This window comes from Wyeomyia smithii, chromosome 2 (assembly GCF_029784165.1).
Source record: "Wyeomyia smithii strain HCP4-BCI-WySm-NY-G18 chromosome 2, ASM2978416v1, whole genome shotgun sequence".
Classification (NCBI taxonomy): Eukaryota; Metazoa; Arthropoda; class Insecta; order Diptera; family Culicidae; genus Wyeomyia; species Wyeomyia smithii.
Window position 1 is genome coordinate 240,920,210 of NC_073695.1, and position 27,334 is coordinate 240,947,543.

The window sequence follows — 27,334 nt, forward strand, 5'->3', positions numbered from 1 at the left end:
AATGGCATTTAAGAGCACTCTTTTCTCTCTCTCAGTAGTTCCTCGCGGGGTTTTTGGTACTTTTTAATCGTTCTACTGAAATATACTCTTTGATCATTATTTTAATGACAGTGTGTCTAAATTTAATGCGTTGTGCCATTATCACCAAAGATAACGTATGTGATATACAGTCGCTACAATTAAAAGTCAGTCCACGTGTTGTCTAAATGTTCGAAAATAAATACATAAATAAATTGATCAACAATCAATTTTACTACAGATTATGTGTGTAATTCGGTTGAGAAAAAAAAACTTACTTAAATTGCAAAAGACACAATTATGGGTCACATTTGGCATTAAAGATCATTTAGACTATAAAATCCTCAAAATCCCTCACAAAAGTAATTTTATTTTTGTAAAGGCTCGATAATGAGTTACCATATTTCGATGCATTATCATCCAAAAGTAATGATATTAGACAAAATGTGGATTGACCCACAATTGTGCGCCGAAAAATTTAACATTATTACAATTATGGATCACTTAGCTCAATGCACTAAACGGAATGGTTATTTTGAGTGACATTTGCAAATTTCTTATTTTTTTTTATAGGGGGGGGGGAGTTTGTAATGATTTATTTATGTACTAGAATATCTACTCAGAATTAGTATTGTGTGTTCTGCCACAAATGGTGACATTTCAACACTATTATATATATATATATATATATATATATATATATATATATATATATATATATATATATATATATATATATATATTTATATATATATGTATATATATATATATATATATATATATATATATATATATATATATATATATATATATATATATAGATATAGATATATATATATATATATATATATATATATATATATATATATATATATATATATATATATATATATATATATATATATATATATATATATATAAATATATATATGCAAATTTCCCCTTCACCTGAAACAAAAAAAAAAAAAAAAAAAAATATATATATATTCTAGTCGAACATACCCGGCGTTGCTCGGGATCAAACACTTTGGAATGCAGAACCATTTCTTATCTTTTCAATATTCTTTACAATCAAATGACCGTGGGTTAGTTGACTATGGGTTGTGATATTTATTTTCTTGTGATCTGGCGGTTTAATTAACAACTTTCAAGGCTGTTTGATAAGATAAATGCTTATTTTATTTCAATGCTTTTTGGTAAACGATGTTTGCAGTCTTTTTACCCGGAGCATAAACAAAAAGATTTTTGGGGTTTCCAACTCGTGAACATGCCACATAGAGCTGTCCATGAGCAAAACACAGTTCTTCCAAATCTATTCCAACAACTTTCAGGGTTTGTCCCTGTGACTTATTAATAGACATAGAAAAGGCCAAAGATATAGGAAACTGTAGTCTTCTAAATGAAAAGGGCATATCAGAGGGTAATAGTGGAATTCTGGGTATGTAAACATCCTCTCCTTTTCCATGTCCGGTAGAAATAGTTGCTTCCACGATATGGCTGTACAGATTCTTTATTATCATCCGGGTTCCGTTGCACATTTTTGGTGGTTGAAGATTTCTTAGAAGTATAATCGGAGCGCCGATTTTGAGCTCTAAATTATACGGTGGAATTCCGGATGGCTGTAGTGAATTCAGAAATTTGATAGGATAGTGAATGGCTTCCGTTGGATCATCTACAGTGTCTATAGCTTTGTAACTCTTTATCTCACCAGGAAGTAAACCCAACATTCGTTTGTTGATCCTGAAAACAGAATCATTTTTCGATGCCAGAATGACTCTCTCACATAGCCACTGCGTGTTTGTGAAGTTGAGTTGAATATCGGGGAAGACCTTCGTTTGCAGTGCTAACTGGGAATCTACCATGCAACAAAAATTGGTTGGAAAGGATATTCGTCCATCACTGGTATCTGCGGATATTTTTCCATCGCCGAGAGCGAGAAGTTGCTTAGAAAACAGTTCAGCACATTCGTCACCCAATACATGCACTCTCATATTTTTAGTAAGCGCAAGTTTCCGCACATTTCTCCACAGGTGAGAGGCCTTGAGGCAAGCGCTGAGTTCGTCAGCAGGTGTGGACTTGGGGATGACTGGTAATGTTTGCCGGAAGTCTCCAGCCAAAAGCACTACAGTTCCACCCATCACTTGATCATTTGACTTGAGATCTCGAAGAGTCAAATCCAGGGCTTCCAGTGCATGTTTGTGAGCCATAGTACACTCGTCCCACACAATTAGCTTACACTCCTGTAGCAGTTGCGCCAAACCAGATCCTTTAGCAATATTGCATGTTGGTACCGTATCGCAATGTGCCAGTTGTAAAGGCAGCTTGAATGCGGAATGGGCTGTACGACCTCCGTGTAATAGGGTCGCTGCAATTCCAGATGAAGCAACAGCCAAGGCAATGCTCGACTGCGAGCGAAGCTTTGCTAGAAGAAGGTTTATCACGTATGTTTTGCCTGTTCCACCAGGCGCATCCAAGAACAAAATAACGCCGTCTCGGTTTTCAACCCTCCGAAGAACCTCCTTGTATGCTGCCTTTTGGTTAGCTTCAAGCAGAGGTTCTTTTTCAGCAACGAACGCGTGCAACTGGACACGATCATACGATAGTTCTTGCAAAATTTCAGTACGCAACGAATTCGAATGATCTCTGATAGGAGAAGGAAGACTGTATTGGTTAATGTGTTTCCCGGCCATCGTCATACAAAGATCCTCCAACAAAATCAAGGTTTGATTTTGTACATCTGGTGTGATCTGAACATTCAGTTCAGGATTTTGTCTTCGGAGATTTTGAAGAATATCTGCGCTCATTTCATCTTTAAACTTGTCCCACAGATGAAGGGGATTAGCCAACGAACACGTGGTAAGAAGAATGCAGTAAAGATGCCTCAACCGAGCTGCGGACCGAGTAGCGCATGCTTCCCTAAGCGCCTCCTCCCAGTGCCGGTCTTCTTCAAGAAGCCCTCGTTTCAAGCAAGTTTCACGATAAGTTTCGCACTCCTGCCCATCGACAGTCTTCAAATCTGCAAAGGACGTAGGTCCTCTCACAATGTGCAATAACATTCGCAGATAGAAACACTCTGCATTTGCTGGATGCACCGTATACACACGACCCAGAGCATCAGATGCTTTGATGTCGAGATGACCGTCAACAGCCTTTCCTCGCTTCCGTCTTTGAAATGTTTTCGAAGCCACGTTCCAGGTATAATACGTCGGAACATCGCAATACAGAAGAGTTCTCGCAAATGGATCCTGCCGGCATAGATCAAAAAATGCCGTCAAGGTTGTTGCAGGTGGAGTCTGCAGTTTTCCTTGAAGGTTGTGTTCGGTGAAATAGACTCGCTGTCCATTCTCAAGATGAACACTCAGATGAACAACGGCTGGACTTCGTTCATGAAGCGAAAATCCCAGGATTCTCCAGACAGCCTCGTTGCTGCTGATATACCTACCCATCAGAAACTCTTGTACTTCGTCTGAACTGTTCGAAAACTCAAAAACAGCTTGGTCGCTACCTTTGTTCACGTATTTGCACATATACTTGATGGCTTTAACCGAATGGCACGATTCAACATTTATATGAGCATGAAAAATCTTTGATAGTAGCGGGGAATATGGAACCACCCATCTGTTATCAATTTCCACCTCATGGAAACCTTGACTGGTCTTCATCCGCATTTTGGTACAGAATCCTCCCTCTTCCGGTTTTCTCCGGCGGTATTGTGGGTAACCATCATTCCCGGACATTGTTTCCGATAAGTATTGCTTGGGATAACCCTTTGAACACTTCCCATTAACCATACACGGAGAATTGGGGTTCAACGTCCCGCAAGGCCCGTGGACCATTTGAGAGGTCACAACACCATAAAGTTCTGGATCGATCTCTTTGTTCGGGATTTCAGCAGAGATAACTTTGTCCACGTCGCTACCATGAATGTGATTCTTCAACCACACCAGCATGTGCGAATGAGGCAGCCCTCTTTTCTGCCATTCGATTGAGTACATCCATGCGTTTAATTCGCCGAAAACGTGGCTTTTTGTAATTAATTGCAGAAGAATTGATAGTTTCTGTTTGAAAACTCGTGCTATCAAATCATGGCGATCAGATGGCGATTGACCTATGTAGAATTGGAAAAATAATCACATCAAATAAAGTATCAACGATTAAAAAGAGGTAAAGTCTAACTGGCATTTACATGCCAGAATTGCTATGGATGAGCTCGACTCTAAGTAAACAATTCACAGCACATCCATCAGGGACTGCATTGAAAATCTATAGTTCAGTTTATAGATAACTAACCTGGAAACAGGAGATCTTTGATGTCTTGCCATAGCGGATTGCACGTAAATGTAATAAAGAGATCTGGTCGTCCATATCGTCGTACGTAAGTGAGCGCGTCTTGCGTATACTCGTGCATGTGCCTCGGCCCACCCTGGAAACTCGAAGGTAGTATAACCATTTGTCCTAGATCACCTGGCCGAGCATCATTGATCATAGCATCTTTGAGGTGAGCGTAATCATCCACTCGAAGTTTCTTTTGATTTAGCCGAATATACAACAATCTCTCACTTTCTATTTTGGCATACATATCTACGACGAACTGGTGAAAGAGCTGACGGAATTTCAATATCACGTTCTCGTCCTCATCCCTCACCATTATTCTGTACGCGTAGAAGTCCATCGCCGATACTTTCTTTGCTTTTGGCCCACCACTAACTGGGTCAATCCTGGGGATGCCAAAATTGTACCCATCTTCTCCTTGCCAAAAAATCAAGCGATACTGAAGAGCATCCGACGATCTATGAGTCTCAATCACACGTTTCAATTGAGATGATTTCTTTTGCAACACGATATCTCGCTGATTAAATTCATTTCCAACCATCACAACTGCTACCTCGTCTATAGTTGAACCTTCTAACATGTTCTCCAGCAGGAGTTTTGTCAGGTCGGATGATTAAAAAATTAAAACCTTTTCTGGTAATCTCCAAAAGTAGCACTAACAAAAATAGCATACCTGATAAGAATCTGAGGGCATTCTCTCTAATGCAGTTTTAAATATATTTACATATATATTGTGCTCATGTAATAGTTCTTGAAGGGGTAAAACAACACTTTGTTTAATGTCGGATATATTTGAGCATCTTATATTCGCCTCATTCCTAGAATCGCCAACAAAATATATCTGAAGGTATTGTGGATTCGTATCCTCCGCTGGTAAAAGGGAACCAGCCAAATGGTATACCTGACCCTGAACTTTGAAAGTTGGCATGAAACCATGTTCTCGAACCTGTCGTGTAGCTCCAAATGAAGTCATCTGAAAGCAGGAGTTGTATTTTCGGATGTTTGACAAAAAGTGTCGTGATACTGGATGTAGACCATTTATTAGAGATCGAAGTGGCTCGAGAGGAGACTCTTGGGATGAGAGCCTGACTTGGCCCTTAGAGCAGCAAAGACCTTCCGGTTCCCCTGAAAATTTTAGTGCATGGCAATAAGTGCATTTGATGTTCATGCTTCCTATTTGAACATTTGGTAGCTTGTGGTTTTCCACATCCGCTTGATAGTTTAACGCTGCATTGTGCAAGAACGCGCGATTAGTTTCTTTCACCGTGTTAGCAGCTTTTCGGGTCCTGTCGTTAGAACGAATATTGTCCCGTGATTGATCGGTTTGGTTAGACCGCCACTTCGAAACACGGTTTCGAGTATCTTCGCGGTGTTTTTTATCTTCTGCAGTTACTATTTTCCGATTAGTCGCGTTTTGCAATCCTTTGGAAGGGCCAGCCACAGGTTCCTATAATAAAAATGTGAAACAATCATTTTCTTTTTATTTTTTGGTGAATAGGTATTACTTCTACGTTTTGTTTGTCGTTGATATCCATTACAGCCGACTCAATAGAATTTGTAGCTGCTGCCACAGCATTGATTGCTACAAATAAATTGGAAAAAATTACGTTAGTAACATTATCAACTTTCTCTAAATTTTAAATTGATTTACCTCCACTTGTAGATTGATCCATTGTGTATATCACTGGAACCTCTTTTTAATCGAAAGAACTGCTGCACGTATATTCCAAGTACAAATTACAAATTTCGATGCTATATATTTGCTATGTATTGTCTCCTATCAATTCAACTCTTATGTGAAATACAATCTTCATTCAGTTTTCCGACAATCTATCTCACAAATAAATTTACTGCACTTGTAAATACAATGTCTTAAACTTTTGATCAGGGATGCCACATATACGGATTTATCTGTGAAATCAAATGTAAAGTGATTTGTCTACAGTAACCTGTAAATACAGATTACAGATATTTGCCAAAAATAAAAAATCTGTGTGAATTTATACGTTATTTACACAATTTTTTCACGAAACCTGGCAATCTTACACAGATTTCTCTTTTATACAGATAAAAAAAATAGTTTTAAATTCGAAATGCACATCAAAATATGGCGTCCCTGCTTTACACAACCTTTATGTTTAGTGATGGGAATCGCAATCGGTTAATGTATTGGGGATGGGAATCGACACAATAAATATCGATATTTGGCATCACAATGCACTGAAAATAAATCGCACGCTCATCCCAAATGCTCTTGATATATGAATGCCAATCAACGAACCCATTCATTCTGTCATGTCGATCCACGCCGATTTTTATTGGAATATACGGTATTTTGACGTGCTTCGGCATTCGACACCTTTAAGCATTTGAATCTGAGTGAAAGAAGCTTGATTTTAGTATGCATAACATAGCAAACTGAAGTTTAAATACTTGATTTTGTGCTGTGAACTGAAACGCGTACGTAATGAAATGTTTCATCTATTAGCACCACCTCCCTGACACAGTAATATTATTATCTATAGTTAAACAGTACCAGTATTATGACGAACTCCTCGATACTGAGCCACAAACAACAATGGCCGCACAGGAAAGACAGCTTCATTCCTGTTCAGTATTACCTAATCTGCAGATATCGCTGCTAATAGCAGTGTGAATGTCATTTCATTCTCACATACATAAGTGTTTAGACTACGAACGTCTCAGGGAGGTGATTGGCACATATGTAGATGGAATCCACTTCACGTTTCGTGTCGATTTTTCACAATGTATATCGCAGAGATCCAATATCACGTAATGATCGAATCGCAAGTAAAGTATTGATGCTCCGGTATTATTGGTATTGTAATGTCGGGAAAAATAGACCATTCTATAAACTGACAGTTGTCATGCAACCTGCCGATGTTGATATTGCTTTTACGTGCATTCCCAAGTAACAAAAGTGGTTTTATCAAGGTTTCATAGCGCTGTTTTGGCTGTATTAAGCGCTATAAAACTTTGATAAAACCAATATTGTTACTAGGGTTAGGTCAGCGATTCCGTGCCTCCTGTCAAAATTTTATGTATGAATTGTGTTTTGAAACGTCTCGTCAAATAGTTTATTGAAAAGAAAATACCTGGTCTATTATAAACGTCATCTTTTCATGACCCAAAAATACCATATGAAAAACAATATAAAAACGGAGCCAAAAATATGTCACATACCAACCAAGTGCAATAGCGTAGGCTTGTCTAAGTTCGATTTGTTGTTCCTTTGACGATCATTAATGCTGATAATGCATTTAAAAAATGAATCTAAACATCCAGTTGGCGTACATTTATTGTTTCTTTTTATTTTTCAAATATCCAAAATATCTAATGAATAAGTATTGATACTTCATGGCCCAATATTTTGTATATCGGATGAAAAGTATCAACATTTCGATTTTCTGGTATCGATAAAGTATCGCACATTCATTATTCCAAACATTTTCAAGTACATACACGTACGCAAGGGTACCAGATGATGTGAAAATATGCTGTGCTGCATGTATGATGTGCTGTAAACTGCAGATTTTTTGAGTTCGACTTTGATTGATTTGCAGATATTTGCAGTTTTTTCATAGTTATTGCAGATTTTTGTTCAAGTCTCCTAATGTTTGCTGAGACTTGCTCAAAATGTGTGAAGATTTTTGTCGACTTTTGGCAGAGCAAGCAATTTGTTTTTTAAAAAAATCTGGCATCTTTGCACGCACATAGGCAACAGAAATGAACAATATCAATATCAATTGCGTTACGGAATTCCATTTTTATATAGTAGATATATATATATATATATATATATATATATATATATATATATATATATATATATATATATATATATATATATATATATAAATATATATATATATATATATATATATATATATATATATATATATATATATATATATATAAATATATATATATATATATATATATATAAATATATATATATATATATATATATATATATATATATATATATATATATATATATATATATATATATATATATATATATATATATATATATATTTGTACGCTTTTTAGTATTATTAAATGTTATAAGCTTTCGCAGTTAAGATAATGTAATAGTAGGAAAATTATTAAACCTACTTGTCAAGAAAAAAAGAGAAAAAAAGGAATAAAACGAAACTCAAAATAAACTTAAAACTATCTTACTGACTATAAAGTGAGCTAATCGTTGCAATTGAGGATTGCAACGATTTTTGTCGGAATTTGTTGATAATTTGGCTAGACATATTTTCTAATGTTTCTACATTAGTGAGCCTATGTAGCTCGTTCGTGCTAAACCAGGGATGACGCTTCAAAATCATTTTCAAAAGTTTATTCTAAATCCTTTGAAGTGCCTTCTTCCTGGTTGCACAACAACTTGTCCAGATGGGAACTGCATATAACATTGCTGGCCTAAATATTTGTTTGTAAATTAACAGTTTATTCTTGAGACAAAGTCTGGAATTTCTGTTGATAAGAAAATATAAACATTTGATATACTTATTGCACTTTGACTGGATATTTTCAATGTGCTCCTTGAAAGTAAGATTCTTATCATAAATTAGCCCTGAGTATTTAACTTGATCAGACCAATTTAAGACCACACCGTTCATCTTAATAACGTGGTTATTGGTGGGTTTGAGAAATGAAACTCTTGGCTTATGAGGAAAAATAATTAACTGTGTTTTAGAAGCATTAGGGGAAATCTTCCATTTTTGTAAGTATGAAGAAAATATATCTAAACTTTTTTGTAGCCGACTGCATATAACACGAAGGCTTTTTCTTTTAGCGGAAATGCTTGTATCGTCACAAAACAGAGATTTCTCACAACCTGGTGGTAATTCAGGAAGATCAGAAGTAAAAATGTTATATAAGATTGGGCCCAAGATACTCCCCTGAGGCACACCAGCTCTAACAGGCAATCTATTAGATTTACCATTAAGATAGTTAACTTGGAGAGTGCGGTCAGTTAAATAACTTTGTATCATTTTTGTGAGGTAAAGCGGAAAACTAAAATTTGCCATTTTAGCTATTAAACCTTTATGCCAAACACTGTCGAATGCCTTTTCTATGTCTAGAAGAGCAGCTCAAGTCGAATAGCCTTCAGATTTATTAGTTCGAATCATATTTGTTACTCTAAGTAACTGATGAGTAGTGGAATGCCCATGGCGAAAACCAAACTGCTCATTTGCAAAAATTGAGTTCTCATTAATATGTATTATCATTCTATTAAGAATTATCCTTTCCAAAAAATTGCTAATAGAGGAAAGTAAACTAATTGGTCGATAACTCGATGCTTCAGCTGGATTCTTTTCGGGTTTCAAAATTGGAGTGACTTTGGCATTTTTCCATTTCGTAGGAAAATGTGCTAGTGCAAAACATCTGTTAAAAATTTTTACCAAGAAATTTAAAGAGTTTTCGGGAAGTCTTTTGATGAGGATATAGAAAATCCCATCATCTCCTGGTGCTTTCATGTTTTTGAATTTTTTGAGAATAGTTCGCACCTCATTCAAGTTTGTTTCCAATACCTCTTCAGAAAGAAATTCTAGGGTGGTAATCTGATCATACTTTAGGTTTACTTCATTTTCAATAGGACTTACTACGTTCAAATTGGAGTTATGAACACTCTCAAACTGCTGAGCAAGTTTTTGAGATTTTTGTTCATTCGTTAGAAAAATGCAATCACCATTTTTAAGGACTGGAATGGGCTTCGAAGGTTTCTTGAGAACCTTCAACTTCTCTCATGAAATTCTCATTTCGCAAGAGAGTGAATCTATGTTTAATTTCCTTTTGTAATTCTTGAAAAATAATTTTCAAAGCAGGATCACGAGATCTTTGGTATTGACGTCTCCGTATGTTCTTCAAACGTATAAGAAGTTGAAGTTCACTGTCAATAATTGGTGCATTAAATTTCACTCGAGCCTTAGGAACTGATAAATTCCGGGCATTGAGTATTGAGCTGCTAAAATTTTCTAATGCTCTATCAATGTCAGCACTATTTTGTAAAATAATATCATCATGCAAACTTTCATCGATCGTAGAACGATATCTATCCCAATTAGTCTTGTGATAATTTAACACAGATCTAGTGGGATTTAAAATAATTTCATGGGAAATAGAAAATGTTATGGGAAGATGATCAGAATCAAAGTCAGCATGAGTTAATAAATCACTGCATGAATGACTTTGATTTGTTAGTACCAAATCAATTGTAGATGGATTCCTAATAGAAGAATAACATGTAGGACCATTTGGAAATAAAACTGAATAAAATCCAGCCGAGCAACCATTAAACAATATATTTCCATTGGAATTGCTTTGAGCATTATTCCAAGATCAATGTTTCGCATTAAAATCACCGATGATTAAAAATTTAGATTTATTTCTTGTGAGTTTTTGCAAATCTCTCTTGAAATAATTTTTTCGCTCACCAGTGCAATGAAAAGGCAAATACACTGCGGCTATAAATAAAGTGCCAATACTTGTTTCAATTTCAATTCCCAAACTCTCGATAACTTTGGTTTCAAGATGGGGTAAAACACGATGTTTTGTTCGATGGTGGATAACTATCGAACTCCACCACCGGCAACAGCAATTCTATCAAACCTATGAACCATGTAATTTGGGTTCTTTTTTAGTTTAATATTTGGCTTTAGAAGTGTTTCAGTCACAACTGCAATATGTACATCGTGGACTGTTAAAAAATTGAAAAATTCATCCACTTTCGCTTTACAAGAGCGAGCATTCCAATCTAGAAAATTTACAGCATTATTTAAAATCATTGCTGAATTTCAATTTCATAACAATATTAGTTGTAAATTTTATACCTTCTTGAACAGCCTCGTACATCGAGTTACAGTTCAACAAAACGGACATTAGCTGCAGCATGGATTGTTGTAGGTATTCAATCTTTCCGGGAGTTGAATTACCTAAATCAATACTGGCTGACCTTTCAGCACCAAACACGTATGGTTTGTTACTGTTTGTATTTGAAATATAACCTGAAAGGACACTGGCATATGAACAGCCTGGTGTTGCCTGAACAGGATTATTTTTCTGAAATTTGTTATCTGAATTTAAATTATTACCTACAGACACACCTGCTAATGGAAGTGCTGGTGATGCCTGAACAGTACTGAAAGTCTTTTGATTACCCACATTGACAACAGGTTGTTTAGAATTCCTACGTTGTCTAGAAGCAATAATTTCAGACCTTACAGGACAATTAAAGAAATTAGATTGGTGATTCCCCCACAATTTACACATTTGAAACTATTAGTGGTCTCTTTCACGGGGCAGATATCTCTCGTGTGACCAGTGTCACCACAAATCATACATTTTGCTGCCATATGGCAGTTTCGAGTTCCATGACCATAGGCTTGACAATTCCGGCATTGCGTAAGATTATAGATTCCTCAATGTCTCTTGAAATTTTCCCACTTTTTCCAGTTTGAAAAATTTTTGCATTTGCCTTTCGTTTCATCAAAATTACTTGGTTGGGGGCAAAACCAAGTGATTCTGACAAACAATCTTTGATTTCATCAATAGTTTGATCATTTGAGAGACCTTTCAACACAGCCTTAAACGGTCTTTCGTTTTTGACATCAAAAGAATAAAATTTATACATCTTTTCAGTCAAATACTGTAAAAGATGTTTATGGCCATCAAGAGATTCGGCCAAAATACGAATTTCGCCTTGGCGGCCAATTTGAAAATTAACTTTCACATTCGATAGAAATGATGAAAGTTCTGATCGAAATGCTTTAAGGTTTGCTACATATACCACAATAGGTGGAACTTTAACCTTCTTCATAACGGCTTTATGCTCAGTATGAGAAGTTTGGAATTCTGGATCCCCAACAGAAGAAAGAATATCATACCTGTTAGTCGAAATTTCAGTGTCACTTGGAGGAGATGCCTCACGTTTCCTTGATGCCGCATCAAAGCGAGCTTTTTTATTTTTTCCAGGCATAACTGGACAACTTCACTACACTTTCACTTCACTAAAGAATTTAAGTAGAAATATCTTAAACCAAATTTATTCACTAAACACTTGTTAACGTTAAAAACAAATTTATTACTTTGCCTTTCAACAGGTAGTCTTTTAAAAAGATTGCCTGTTAAAAGCGAAAAACAAAATTTTAATATCTCTCGGTAGTCTAAGACTTTGCCTCGAGCTGTTGGTAAAATGCGACCGTACTGTAGGACAGTTCAAGTCGATCTGCAAATTTCTTATTAATTTTCGTTTAACAGTCCATATAAGCACTGACGATGACACCAAGTCGGAGTTGAAATACGTATCTGCGTAGTGACAAGTGAAAGTGAAAGATAATGTGATTGACTTAAAAAGTTAAGTGATTCAAAAGTGTAAATTCAAATTTAAATTATTTCAGTTGTACGTTCGTAACTTAGATAAGGCTTAAAAAAATACCATGGCTAATACAAATTGCTCAGTTTCGTGAGAATAGACGTGTTTTTTCATGAAAGTGACCCATTCTTGTATCTGGCTCATTGTTGTGGAGGGACTGTATGTTAACTAAATATTTCCCCGAATTAATGCTCAATAGGTATGAACCAGACTAGCATTTATTATTGGTGAATTATGTAGCTAGCAACGTTGACTCGAAAAAATCAAATGATTTCGTAATAACATGACTCATATTGCCAAATTGGCTCAATTTTACAACTGATAAAATAATAAATGAAATTGATTTCACGCTTTAATATCATAACAATTCTGTTCACCATCCATACTAAGAGTCTTTAAATGTTCAGAAAAAGTTGTATTTTAAAGCCACACGCACAACTTATCGGATAAAATCAAATGATTGTGTAACTGACATGCACTTATTTTACAGCTGCCGTCTGGTAATAAACACAGATCAGTTCCGTTGAATTCCTAATAAAAAATAGGCTTCCTCAAAGACGTAGTTCTACGTCAAAATACAGCATTACCATAACGCTCGATGGATAGTTTTTCTCTAATAAATGCAAAATGCAACACATTGTTCACTTCCATGTGAACACTAGTATGCAATATCTGAATTGTTCTGTTTCGTTGATTTTTTTTTCCCAGCCGCGACATCATACAACATCTATAGGTAGTACCAGTGGCCACAAAGCCAAATGGTATTTAAACGCATCGTCGGCTTTTGGTTATCTGATGACACTTTCCAAAGAATGAGAATTTCATAGCAGGATATATTTTCGATAAAATACACGAGCACAAAGTCTATTATGCGATTTCAAGTGATTTGCATATTAATTTTTTACGAGTCAATTATTTCTAGTGTCTTACTTCGTAAAGTATCTTTTAGACTAAGAGAAAATGTTTTTATCATTGCTACCGACTATGAGCTAAAATTAAGTCTAATTCAAAACTAACATGGTTGTTGAAGGTAGGTGGAAGAGAATGGGCTAGACTGAGGATGTTGCGCGTCAAATCTAAAGTGATTGGACATAAGCCGAGACATCATGATTTCAAAAGATATCATCATGCAAATGCTGCAATGTTACACGAACATTTTTCACAGCTATTAAAATAATTCAAATTCGAGCAATCCTTTTTTCAAAATAGTCTGCTTGTTTCAATAAGTGAAATCATTGAAAAGCTAAACACTCTAATATCCACCTAAATATTGTCTAAAAGTAAGTTGTAGAAAATCGATTTCTAGATTTATAAAAATACATTTTTTTCACGCAGGCAAATATCTGCAACATTTGTATCATTAGTAACTAAACCAGTGAGCACCAGAGATCTTCCGGAGGAGTGTTTCTATATTCAAAAAAAATCTTTTCTAAATACTACAAATACAATATTCTCAACTAGTAGTTCATTGTTGTATTTGCAGAAATGATAAATTTTCATGGAGATCTTTTCTGTTTTTTTTTTTGACCTCTTTTTGGAATTTTCAAAAATATCACAAGAATTGGATCATTTTGTGTTTACTCGAATTAGTATGGTTCCCTCACATTGCTTGCTGCCAGGTGATGAGAAAGCGGACTCACTGGCTTAAATAAAATTTATAAAACACCTTGATCGACTAAAAACTACGCAAAATACGATAATCAATTGGCAAAATTCTTGAACCATAGAATATTTTAAGAAGTTTTCCCGAAATTTACCCGTACCCCAAAACACCAGGCGATAAGGGCACAGATTAGTATGAAAATCACTTACTATTGAACTAATGGAATACAGCAAGGCGTGACAACAGTTTCGCGGGATCCTTTCCCCAGGTAAAAAAAAAACTGTTGCTTATTGGAAGTACGACAAAATTGAAATGTAGCTTAAATCTCAATGGTTCTAGAGGTGGCTCAGAGAGCCTAGAGGTCAAATTTAAAAAAAGCAATTTTTTACACTAAATTTGCCTATGCAGGGTTATTAGTTCCTTAGCAGAATTCGAGGCCGATAGAGGGCCTTATTTGATGAAGAAAATTATTCTAGGCATATAACCCTAACGTTAAGGGGGGACCCTACTCTGGAAAGTTGAAAAATAATGAATTTTCGTGATACTTTTTCCGGATGTTTAGAGAAAGGTGAGGTGTTCGGGCATTTCGGTTAAGGATTAAGGTATATTTGAAGCTGTATTTTGTGTACCGTGGGTGCAAATATAGTGAGTATTACGCTATTGGCAGTGTTTTGCTCGAAACCATGTTTTTTCAACTGGTGGTAAGTTTTTCTCAGCATCTACCGAACCGATTTTGCTGAATTTTGTTTTAACATGTAAAAATGGATTATCTTGTTACGTAGCCGTTTTTTTGATATCTGAGTTTTTCAATGTTTTATGATTTTTTAAATAGTGATTTTTCATGAAAAAAAAAACAATTTTTTTACTTAAATGGCCGCCATTTTGGCAATTTTTGGAATTTTCAAAAACGGCTATGTAACAAGATAGATAATATGTTTCTAAATACTGAAAAAAAATTTCAGCCCGATCGGTCTACTAGAAGCTGAGAAAAACTTACCACCAGTTAGGTACTGATTTAGAGAGAGCATCCACGTTCCCAGCTACCAACAGTGTAATACATCTTCAAATATATCTTAATCAATAGCCAAAATAGCCAAACACTTCACTTTACTCTAGACAGCCAAAAAAAAATATGAAAACTCATGATTTTTCGACCTTCTAGAGTAGGGTCCCCCCTTTATCTACTCAGAGTTATTCAACTTTTCAGTTTCTTTAATACTTTTCCCTTGAGTAGCCCTTACTTTCAATGTATACTACTTAGAGCGATTCTATTGATATCGTTTGAAAGCTTAACCTTCTAGTGCCCAGTGCTACCTTTAGACGGTCTTCAGTTAAACCTCTAAAAAGCTTCGATAAGAACTTCAAAAATGTTCATAAAGCAACATAGTGATTTTTTCGAAGTCCGTCTAAAAATTAATTCTGGGAACTCGAGGGTTAAATGTCTAAATAAAGGAAGAAAAATAAAATTTTGAAATAGAAACCAAGAAAAATGGCAAACTTTTGAATGAATTTCGACGTTTTTTCAAAAATAACCGTGATTGTCATTGTTGTTTATTGTAGCTTAACTTGTTTCGTTTTTTTTTTTTGACACTTAATCTTTATATTCTTTAGTTTTCGAGAAAATACAAATTTAATTATTATTATTCATTCATCGGACTGAATGTGTCTAAATGAATGCTTAAGATTAATTAACTAAATATAATTTGGTTGGCAGATGCTGTTACACGTTGTCGGAACAAATAGGACGGCTCGTTGAAACTAAATAAATGTGCATGTCGGTTAAACTGGCGAACCATCAAAGCCAAAGGCGAGTTGGCAGCATATTGTGTCGAATTTCCTTCCTGCAGCATCATTCTCGGTCGCATAGCTCGCGTGGGAGCATAAAAACCAATCTGTGACAGTAGATCTGGTTCATCGTAATTTGGAGATGAAAATGACCTGGGAGACAGACCTCCGTTTGTCTAGCGTATCTATGCCCAATAACCGACAGCGATCTTCATACGCACAGTGGGACGGGTTCAAAAAAAGGCGGACATTAGCTTTTACGAAGAAGCTATTAGTTTTCTGATGATTGTGTGTTCACAAAAGTTTCATAATTCTTTGAGTATTTTCATGCTGCAATGTAATGTTTGAGATTAAGGGGGTATGTGTAAATATTTCAAATAAATCTTTTACGTTTCGAAATACAAATCAAAAATTTTAATAAAATGTGAAACATCTAGTTGTTTGATGAATTTTTGTTGAAGAAACAAAAATTCTATCTCTTAAGGAAAAAAAGTTATTGAGCTCCCAATTAATGACCCCCTTAAAATCATTTTTTTTTAATTATAACAAGGCTAATTGGGAAAGATACAAAACTCATATTGAGAGAAATTTCAATAATGAGCTTGATTTGCAAAACGAAGTGAATATTTATTCCGCTTTGGAAGCATTAAAATGTGCAATTGTTGATGCCAGGAATTATTCTGTTCCAAAGGCTCAAGTGAAATTTGATTCATCAATAATTGACGAAAATCTTCAACTTCTAATTCGTTTGAAAAATGTCCGCAGACGTCAATATCAACGTTCTCGTGACCCTGTTTTTAAAACTATTTATAAAGATTTACAGAAAGAGATTAAGCATAGATTTACTCTTCTGAGAAATCAAAATTTTGAGACTAAAGTTGAAAAATTGAAACCATATTCAAAACCATTTTGGAAGCTGTCGAAGATTCTTAAGAAACCTTCAAAGCCTATTCCAGTTTTAAAAGATGGTGAACGTTTTCTTGTATCCAATGAACAAAAGGCTCAAAGACTTGCTCAGCAGTTTGAGAGTGTTCATAACTCAAATTTGAATTTTGTGAGTCCAATTGAAAATGAAGTCACACGTCAATTTGGTTTAATTTCTTCCCAGAATTTTTTACCTGCAGAAATAATTGAAACTAACTTGAATGAGATTAAATCAATTATTAAAAATTTCAAAAATATGAAAGCACCTGGTGACGATGGAATCTTTAATATACTAATCAAACATCTCCCTGAGAGCACAATGGAATTTTTAGTGAAAATTTTCAATTGCTGCTTCAAAATTGCATATTTTCCCAAATTATGGAAAAATGCAAAAATCACTCCCATTTTAAAACCGGATAAGAACCCAGCTGAAGTTTCAAGTTATCGACCAATCAGTTTGCTTTCTTCAATAAGTTAACTGTTTGAGAGAATTATTCTTAACAGAATGATGTCACACATCAACGAAAATTCAATTTTTTCAAATGAACAGTTTGGATTTCGCCATGGGCATTCCACAACTCATCAATTGCTCAGAGTTACTAATATGATACGAGCTAACAAATCTGAAGGTTATTCCACTGGAGCTGCTCTTTTAGACATAGAAAAAGCATTCGACAGTGTTTGGCATAAAGGTTTGATTGCGAAATTGTAAACTTTTAATTTTCCAATTTTCCTAATCAAAATTTTAAAAAATTATCTTACTGATCGAACTCTGCAGGTTGTCTATCAGAATTCAAAATCTGATAGATTTCCTGTCAGAGCAGGTGTACCTCAAGGTTCAGTCTTGGGTCCAGTCCTGTACAACATATTCACTTCAGATCTTCCTGATTTGCCTCCAGGATGCACAAAGTCATCGTTCTGCGATGACACAAGCATTTCCGTAAAAGGAAAAAGTCTTCGTGTCATATGCAGTCGATTGCAGAAAAGTTTAGATATTTTTTCTCCTACTTGCAAAAGTGGAAAATCTCTCCCAATGCTTCTAAAACTCAAATGATAATTTTTCCGCATAAGCCTAGGGCTTCTTTCCTCAAGCCAAACAATAATCACGTTGTCAAGATGAATGGGGCTATTTTAAGTTGGTCCGACAAGGTTAAGTACTTGGGACTAATTTATGATAAAAAACTTATTTTCAAAGAGCAAATTGAGAGTATACAAGCCAAGTGCATCAAATATACGAGATGTTTATATCCTCTCATTAATAGGAATTCTAAACTTTGTTTAAAGAACAAACTTTTGATTTACAAACAAATTTTTAGACCAGCAATGCTTTATGCTGTACCGATCTGGTCAAGTTGCTGTTCAACAAGGAAGAAAACGCTCCAAAGGATTCAGAATAAAATTCTGAAAATGGTTTTGAAGCGTCCTCCTTGGTTTGGTACACTCGAATTACATAGACTTACTGGTGTTGAACCATTAGAAGCTATGTCAAATAAAATTATTAACAATTTTCGACAAAAATCGTTGCAATCCTCAATTGCTACGATAAGCTCTCTTTATAGCCAATAAGTTAGCAATTAAGTTAGTTGTAAGTTTACTTCCCCTTTCCTGACAAGTAGGTTTAAATCCCTACGAATGATAAGTCCTAATTGCGAAAGCAAACAAATCCTAACAATCGAAATTACAAATTTCTAACAGTGTTGAGAAGTCACCATTTGTGATTGGACACACATACTCATTATTTACTAATATTTATCATAAATACTTAAGCTACTAACAAATCCCCCCTCTAAAAAAAAAAAAAAAATTAAATCATTTTTTTCACTCTATCTTTTTTATTTTAAATTTAACAGAAAAACGATGTTCTGAAGAAATGCGAGTTTTATAAAATTGCATTTTTGGCAATCAGAAGTGTAGTTCTAGCTATTTTATTTTCTGATTTATTGCGGATTTTCTTTTATTTTCAGGTAATGTTTAAGGGGGCTTATTTTGAAAGTGCGCTAGTATGCGCAGCCGATCTCAGTGACTTTCAGTAGTATGATTGAGAACCTTTCATTCCATAAACGTATTATGATGGAACAATGTGGAACTTTTAGGAAAACTGCAAATAAAATCCGTCGATTAGTATAGCAGCTAATGTTGACTCACACTAGAATACTGTACTACTGCGTTATGAATATCAGTTGTGAGCATAATATCGTATGGATCTAAGTAAGCGTTGCATTTCAACTACGATATCATGCTCACAACCGGCATTCATAACGCAACTTCATTATAGTACAGTATTCTCGTGTGAGTCAATATAAACTGCTATACTTATAGACGGTTTTATTTGCATATTTCTGAAAAGTTCCACAATGTTCCATCGTGATACAATTATGGAATAAAAGGTTCTTAACCATACTACTGAAAGTCACTGAGATCGGTTGCGCATACTTGCGCACTTTCAAAATAAGCCCCCTTAAACATTGCCTGAAAATAAGAGAAATCCGCAATAAATCAGAAACTAAAATAGCTAGAACTACACTTCTGATTGCCAAAAATGCATTTTTATAAAACTCTCATTTCTTCAGAACATCGTTTTTCTGTTAAATTTAAAATAAAAAAGATAGAGTGAAAAAAATGATTTTAAGGGGGTCATTAATTAGGAGCTTAATAACTTTTTTTCCTCAAGAGATAGAATTTTTGTTTCTTTAACAAAAATTCATCGAACAACTAGATGTTTCACATTTTATAAAAATTTTTGATTTGTATTTCGAAACGATAAAGATTTATTTTAAATCTTTACACATACCCCCTTAATCTCATATATTACATTGCAGCATGAAAATACTCAAAGAATTATGAAACTTTTGTGAACACACAATTATCAGAAAACTAATAGTTTCTTCGTAAAAGCTAATGTCCGCCTTTTTTGAATCCGTCCCACTGTGATACGGTGTTAAAAATTGTTGCTCTCTCCAAGGAAGCTGCCTTAGCGCATAACGGACGAATTTACGTTGAACACTTTAAATTCTGTTTGACCACTATGTCTCGTGAGGAAACCAAACAACATTTTCGAATTCTAGTGTCGAACGAACAATGAAACAATACAGCGCTTCAAAACAAAGTGGATCGTCAAATTCGCTTACTATCTTGAAAATGAAGTCAAGACTTCGATTTGCGTTATCGATCGTAGCCGGAATGTGAGACTTCGTAGTTAGCTTCTCGTCAAGTATAACTCCGAGATCTTATACCTGGACTACTCTATCCAGTTTCACTCCAGAGATTTCGTAGTCGAAGCGGATAGCATCCCTGGTTCGATAGTAACTGATGACACAACATTTCTCCACACTCAGAAACTAGCAGTTTCTCGTACACCAACTACCAAAAAAACTTAGAAGTCGTTGTAATTCTCTGCAGTCCTCAATACGCCTAATCACCAAGTAGATTTTCAGATCATCCGCCAAAGACAGTCTTCCAACCTCGGTTGAGTAGTATTGCTGCGTCGTTTAAATACAAACTGAATGGCCCAAGATTGCTAACCTGAGGTACACCAGGGCTATTTATGAATTAATGTAACCTGTTTGGTGGAAAACCTGCATCAATTAAAAATTGGTAATCAAATTACAAGAGTTGCAAAGTTGTAATTTTTCGCAAACTAAACTAAAGGTTGGGGTCAAAGAATGAACTGTAGAATGGTTTGACGTCAACGACAAATCATGTCAACGACGTTTTTTGTGAGAAAGCATCAAAATTCGTTTCAAACTGTACTGTTTTTGAACATTTTAGCTTCCAAAGTGTTTTTTTTTTGCATCTATTTAGACAATAAAAGACTGTCTTAGTGAGAAATTTTCTCAGCTTTCAAACGAAACCAACAAAATTACCCTCAGTGGTATATATTTAAAGTGAGAGTCACTTTGAGTAAGGGTATTGAAGAAACTCAAAAGATGAATAACTTTGAGTACATAAAGGTTAGGGCACATGCGTAAAAGAGTTTTCATCATCAACTGTGGCCCTCTATTACACCTTGGAATACTCCCAACAAAGAACCAATCACTCCGTATTAGGCAAACAGGTGATTTTGTACTAAGAGGTCGAAAATGTTGTCCGTTTTGTGCTGAACTTGCAATTCCGAGTACGTAATTTAATGGAAAAGCAAAAGATGCCTGTATAAACGAGCACGCCATGTCCTCGAATATTTTTTTTTACAATAGATATCATGTTTTTGCGAAAAGAGAGCAACAAAGAAAGAAAGAGATTGAAAAAAAGAAAATAAAAACCTCGACATTTCTGCTTTAAAACGCTACTCAATTTAGAGTTATGAAAATGGCTATAAAATTAAACAACAAGTCACACATTAAATACACTAGTGAATAATTTGCAAAATTGTTGTGTGGAGCATTGGTTTGAGTACCCGAAATACGGTAACAGAAGTCACTTTTATTTTTTGGGCGAAAACGTAAATTACCCTTCAACAAAAGATAAAATTTATTTGTAAAAATAAAGTGCCTTTCTAAAAATTAGTCCTAAAATAATCTTAACCGAATAAAATGCTTCACATCAAATATAGATCGAATATTTCATTTTGGATAGAATGCTATCTCCAAAATGCGGATTATCTCAAACCGTCGTAAGAGCGGCACTGTGCAAGGTCCTGTTGAAGAAGACATAAGATTTCTCGAAGACTAAAGTAATTTGCGTGAGGGTGTTCATATTGGTCAGTAAAGAAATCGGCAAAAATACACGAGAAGGTAGATGAAAAAAATGTTTCGTACAGTAATTGGTAAGTAGAATTGTTTTTAATTTCAAAAAGTTTTTCTAAGCAATTCAATCCAAACCGCCACTTTCAGATGTGATAACACCGATTCAACCAATAAAAAGGAGGTACAGAGCTTTACAAAGCTAAGTGGAAGGAATACGAAATCAGAAAAATATCCTCTTCAGTCTTAAAAAAAATATTTTTATGACACTTGACAAATTATTTTCACAGAAAACTGTAACTCATTGTTCACTTCCTTGTTGACATCGGTTACAATCCAAGTGTCTTGAAAACCTAGATAAAAGTTCGCTGTTCGATAAAATATGTCCTATTTTGTTGATTTTTATTCTAACCGAGACATCAAAATGTGCCTATATATACAGCGGTCACGTATTGAATTGGAATTTTAACTCATCGCCGACTTTTGTTTATATGATGACAATTTTCAAGGAATAAAATCTTCAAAGCTCGATTTGTTTAAATAAGAGTTGGTACCAAGCTATCCGTAAAATTTTATCTTCACAAAAACCTAGTTCCGTTCATAGTTTGTAGTTCGAATCACATATCATGGTGTTTTCGATATGAAAGTATTTTTTCCGCTAAAGCCGGGTTTTCGAATTTTTCTAAATTCGTCATCAGCTATTTTAGTACTGCCTACTCGCAGCAAATGACGCAAACATTCTAACTTCTAACTTTTTTCTTTTTAAATTATCCTTATCGTTGATAAATCAATGAATATGCTTTAATTGAATTTTTTTCTCTGTTGAATTATCGACGTTTATCGGTGAGAAATTAATTAAAAGCCACAAATTTCCGGACGTTTCGACTTACTTATTTATTTTTTCAGTCATCTTCAGCGGATTCTACAAATACATAAAATTACAAAACCTTATCTAACATTTTTCAAACAACCCTTACTTGCTAGACTAAAAAACTATGCCGGCGTACTGTTTCACTTCTATCGATCTGTTTTTTCCCTCCTTTTACCTTCTATTTCTGACAGATCTTATTGTTTCTGTTGTTGTTTACTGTTGATCTTTAGCTTTTCAAACAACCCGTTGTAAGCCGATCTGAATTTGATCGAATCACGCTGTAGGTTGAATGTGTTTTCCTCACCTTTAATTTTTATGTAAAAAGTTTCTTCTATGAGACGTGTGTCAGTTTTAGTTATCTCGTCAAGTATTTTTGTTTTTTCAAAATCGAAAATATGTCCCTCATTGATTGTGTGATGTACTAGTCCCGTGTTACCTATGCTTTTTGACTTGACATCAAACTGAAACTAATTTGTTTCACATTCTGATAGCTCAGTGTTGTGTAAAATTGTATTACGCTTGATTTAAACTCCACGTTATTTCTTGATAGCTTATTATTGTGAATTAATTACTGTAATATTTACAAGCATGACATAATTATCATACTTGAACTCAATCTCACTCTTCAATAAAGTTTTGAGGAAAAGTCTTGATTAATGGAGTTACTATAGTGCTATACAGTAAGTACAACAGATATGGGGCCATTCAAAGTATTTAGTTAATTTCTAGTGTAAAATGTATGTATTGTTAAATGTATAACTTGTTTTACCTTTGTTATACTAAACAAAGGTTATAAAATCGGTCGAAAAACGCAAAATATATTCATGATCCGGAGGGCCGAATCGTATATACCATCTGACTCAGCTCGACGAACTGAGCAATGTCTGTTCGTGTGTATGTGTGTGTATGTGTGTGTGGGTGTGTGTGTGTGTGTATGTATGTTGTCTGTATGTAAGTGCCGCAAAATACTAACGCACCTTTCTTACAGAACGCAATATCCGATTTTAATGATCTTATACGCAAACGAAAGCTACTGTGCTCCCCCAGAATGCTACCGAGTGGATTTTTGATTGGTGGCTTAGATTTTAAATTTTTGATCAAAGAGTATTTTTTTATATGAGACATTTAACTTTTAAGGCAAAATTAATGGCACGGTGAGCCATGTGTTGTATACCAATTTACTCAGATATACGAATCGAACAATTTACGTATGTTTGTGTATGTGTGCCTGTACGTATGTATGTGTAAATATATTGTTTTCATGTGTAGTATATTAAAATCGACCCAAAAAAGATAAATAATAAAAACACACTCTTTTTACAGAACGCTTATTCCGATTTTGATGTTCGCATGCTCAAATGAAAGCCCCAGAGATCTTTGAAAATCATACTGAGTGCAATCTTTTATTGATTGCTTGTACTGCAGAGTTTTGACCAAAGTATATTTTAGACATGGGATATTTTACTTTCTGGATAATTTTTCTCTCCCACTGCTCTCTCCTCTTCTCTATCCCTCTTTTTTCGTATCGCTATTTATTTCTCAAAGGAAATTAACAATCATGAACAACTTTTCATCATCTTTACACTCTTCGTAGTGCGTCTTAACTGTTGTAATAAATTACCCTTAAGCTTTTTCTTGGAAATTTGAACTAGATTTTAGAAGAAACTGCAATGCTTACTTAGCTCCTTTTCTTCCGAAGCTCCCGTCCTTCCTTCTTATAAAATATATACTACAATACGTTGAACTTAGATTTGCGAAGAGTAAGAAACATTTACAGCTCTCGGGAGCCGAGCATTGTAGCAAAATCTGATCCCACAGTTTGCACATGTAACACAATTGGTCGGCGTGCGACCAGACCGAACCAAGCAATTTTTTTTTGAAAATTGAGTTTTTAACACTAGTGGATGTTAAAATTGATAATCTATCTTTCATGAAAAAACGAAATCATTAGAACAGTTTATAATTGTATTATAACAAAATTTCTTTGCAGCAGCTTTCAGGAAGCATACGGGGTGAGGAAACTTTGATCGCCGATAACTCGAAATAATGTTTTTGGCGCTTGGTTCGGTCTGGTCGCACGCCGACCGATTAGCGATGCAGATTTTCTAAAAAGCTTTACCAAAGATGTATAGACCTATTTACGTACGAATGTGTTAGTGCCACCCGTTGAGAAAAACACAAATAAATCGCTGTTATTTTTGCAATACTACGTTTTGAACAGCTGGAAAATTTCTCAGTTGAATACTTATTTTATGTATTAAATTTGTTACCAGGAATCTAAAGTAGCTGGTGAACATAATCGGCAAAATTAGGAAAAAGTGTTGAAGCAACTCTACATGGCTATACACGTTTACTAGTGTGCGCAGGAGAAGAGTTACTTATCTCTATGATATGATACACTATGCTCATGTAAGATATAAATATTGCTTTCTAATTTAAGACTAAGTGCAAACAGAGTATCCATGTTATTCCACTTCTCGTTATCGCAGCAAGATTTAAAAAGTCTTTATTACGGATTTTTTTCATACAGCCTAGGCCTTCGAAAAGAATAATGTTCTCGCCTACACTCTGAAAATCTGAAATTCTCAAAGATCGTGTAGAACCTTCATTTTCAGATAATGCATTTGAGATAGGAATAAATTGACAACTTTCATCAATAGCTTTATTTTTTTCCTGTATAATTCTAAACTATAATTTGAAAGCAGGTTTGTAGAAGTTTGCTTCAATTCGTAAAAAAAAAACTTGATGCTGATTCATAAATTCAGGTCCTGCGATTTCTGAAAATAAAGCGAATAAGTAGAACCGCATTAAACTAACAAACATGTTTGCTGTTCTAGTGTGAAATCAGCATCATTGTTATCTATTACTGTTTCCCCACGTTCGATTATCTCAAAAAAAAAATCAATTACTCCTAGCCAGCATTAAAAAATTGGTTTGTGATCGAAAAAATAAGATTCATGTACTCCAGTGATAACATTCATATTATTTTCAAAAACCACGTCAAGCTTTAATTCAATGTCGTCTTTGGTTAACTCTCTGAAAACTAGCTTTCAAATTCATTTCATTCATTATTGAAATTGGACTTATGATGGTATACGATTTGTAAGTGACTGGCCAAATATGTATAAAGTAATAGTTAGTATAACAAAGGTTTCTGCACCACTAGGTGGATTAATTCAGGTTTTATGAGTAAAATTCTTGATTATAAATTCAAATACTATAAATACGTAACACATACATGAGAAGGAAAATAGTGTATTTGGACAAATACCAGTCATTTTGTAAAGTTATATCTGTTTGTCTCTCACACGATAGAAAATATTGCAAAATATGTGGTACCTACAATTTAGATAACTTTTTAAGACACCATCATCAGTTTCCGTTGCCAGGATTTATTCTTAAAAATATTTTGTGATAATTTTCTGTTGTGTTTTAGGTCCTACATGATCTAGGCAGCATGACATGAAGTGAATTATGCACATAAAAAGTGTACATCTTACATTTACTCTTCAAGAAAAGAACGTTCAGAGTACAATTTTAGATCTTCAACCGCTTTTGACGAATTCCACCGTTCAGGAATGTGTCGATGACTCGGTAGTTATTCTAGCGCGGCACTTCGCACGTAATGAGTCGATAATTCGTATAAAACCCCGGCTAAAACGAAGTCGCTGTACCGGGGCGGAGGGGCCATAAAAGTCGAACGCCGTTCGGTTTCGGCTCGTAACGCCATTGTCGCCTCGTAAATAATTCCTCCCAACATGTAGTGAGGGAGGGAAGAGACCGGACCATTAACTTAAAGTGCATCACACTGCTTTGTATTTAAAAACAAACAGTAAAACCCGCTTATGTCCATTGAAATGATTGCCGAACGATTAGAGTGCCTATGATGATGGGTTCCTGGATGTCGATGCTTGTTGTTTTATTTTGTTTAGTTCTGTGTTACTGTCATTGATGACTACATCTTGGTCGTGTAACCGCCGGAGCCATAAAATGCCTACATTTATATCCCAAGCGTAGAATAACGCACCGCACCTGGAGCAAGAGCTGCCTGATCGAAGAATTGTCGCTCTCATCGTTTCCCGCAGCCACCTCGACTTGCACCGTCGCAATGCAGCTTCGGTTCTTTCAATACAGCTCGTAAATTTACGTACCAGCCAAAACAGTGACGCGTTCCGCAGGTCGTCTCCGCCGCGGCCGGGTGCGTTTTCCGTATGCATTGTGCGAACAGATATTTACGATCGCGCGAGTTCTTGCCCTTCTGCTTTCCGGCGATGGCGACAATGGCAAGTTCAACAGTCATTAAATGTTGTTCCTCCGCGAACCCGTGAACCGTGAGGTCGGGCGGAAATTAAGTGTGGCATATTTTGAACGTCACCACCGCTCGCTGCTGTACACATGAGCAGTTTTTACAGCTGTTCGCCATTTGGGGATTTGTTTTCGGTTCTTGAAATACGGAGACACGAGTTTCCTCGGGTAACATCTTCATTCATTCGAGACTGCAGCAGAAGTTTTTCGCAAAGATCCGTCGGATTTATTTATGGCTGTTTCGGTTTTCATTGGTCACACATGCACAAACACACAGGAATCGGATTGTAGTTGCTGTTGGACGTACAAGATTGGGTAATCGCTTTGCAGGGATGACTTCAAGAGGATTGCTTTTTAATACTGTCTTTACCCCTGCGTCCCTTCTCTCGGGTAATAAAATCTGTATTATT

At 35.2% G+C, this 27,334-nt stretch overlaps 1 protein-coding gene and 1 long non-coding RNA gene across 2 annotated transcripts; both read right to left on the reverse strand.

Annotated features, from left to right (window-relative positions):
• Positions 1-1,196: 1,196 nt before the first annotated feature.
• LOC129720501 (uncharacterized) lies at positions 1,197-4,930 on the reverse strand. The gene is made up of 2 exons (XM_055671982.1): positions 4,309-4,930; positions 1,197-4,126 (listed from the first exon to the last, which is right to left on the reverse strand). The coding sequence occupies exons 1-2, from the start codon at positions 4,928-4,930 to the stop codon at positions 1,197-1,199; spliced, it is 3,552 nt and encodes a 1,183-aa protein (XP_055527957.1).
• Positions 4,931-5,708: 778 nt separating this feature from the next.
• LOC129721712 (uncharacterized) lies at positions 5,709-6,156 on the reverse strand. The gene is made up of 3 exons (XR_008727445.1): positions 6,002-6,156; positions 5,856-5,932; positions 5,709-5,797 (listed from the first exon to the last, which is right to left on the reverse strand). It is a non-coding gene; the product is annotated as an uncharacterized LOC129721712 (long non-coding RNA).
• Between the last annotated feature and the right edge of the window lie 21,178 nt (positions 6,157-27,334).

What these genes read in the sequence shown, in the direction of transcription:
- LOC129720501 (XM_055671982.1), bottom strand. Translation starts at nt 4,930, where the DNA reads ATGTTAGAAGGTTCAACTATAGACGAGGTAGCAGTTGTGATGGTTGGA. An exon ending in CAAAGATCTCCTGTTTCCAG is followed by an intron (nt 4,127 to 4,308) that starts GTTAGTTATCTA and finishes AATTCTACATAG; the next exon opens with GTCAATCGCCATCTGATCGC.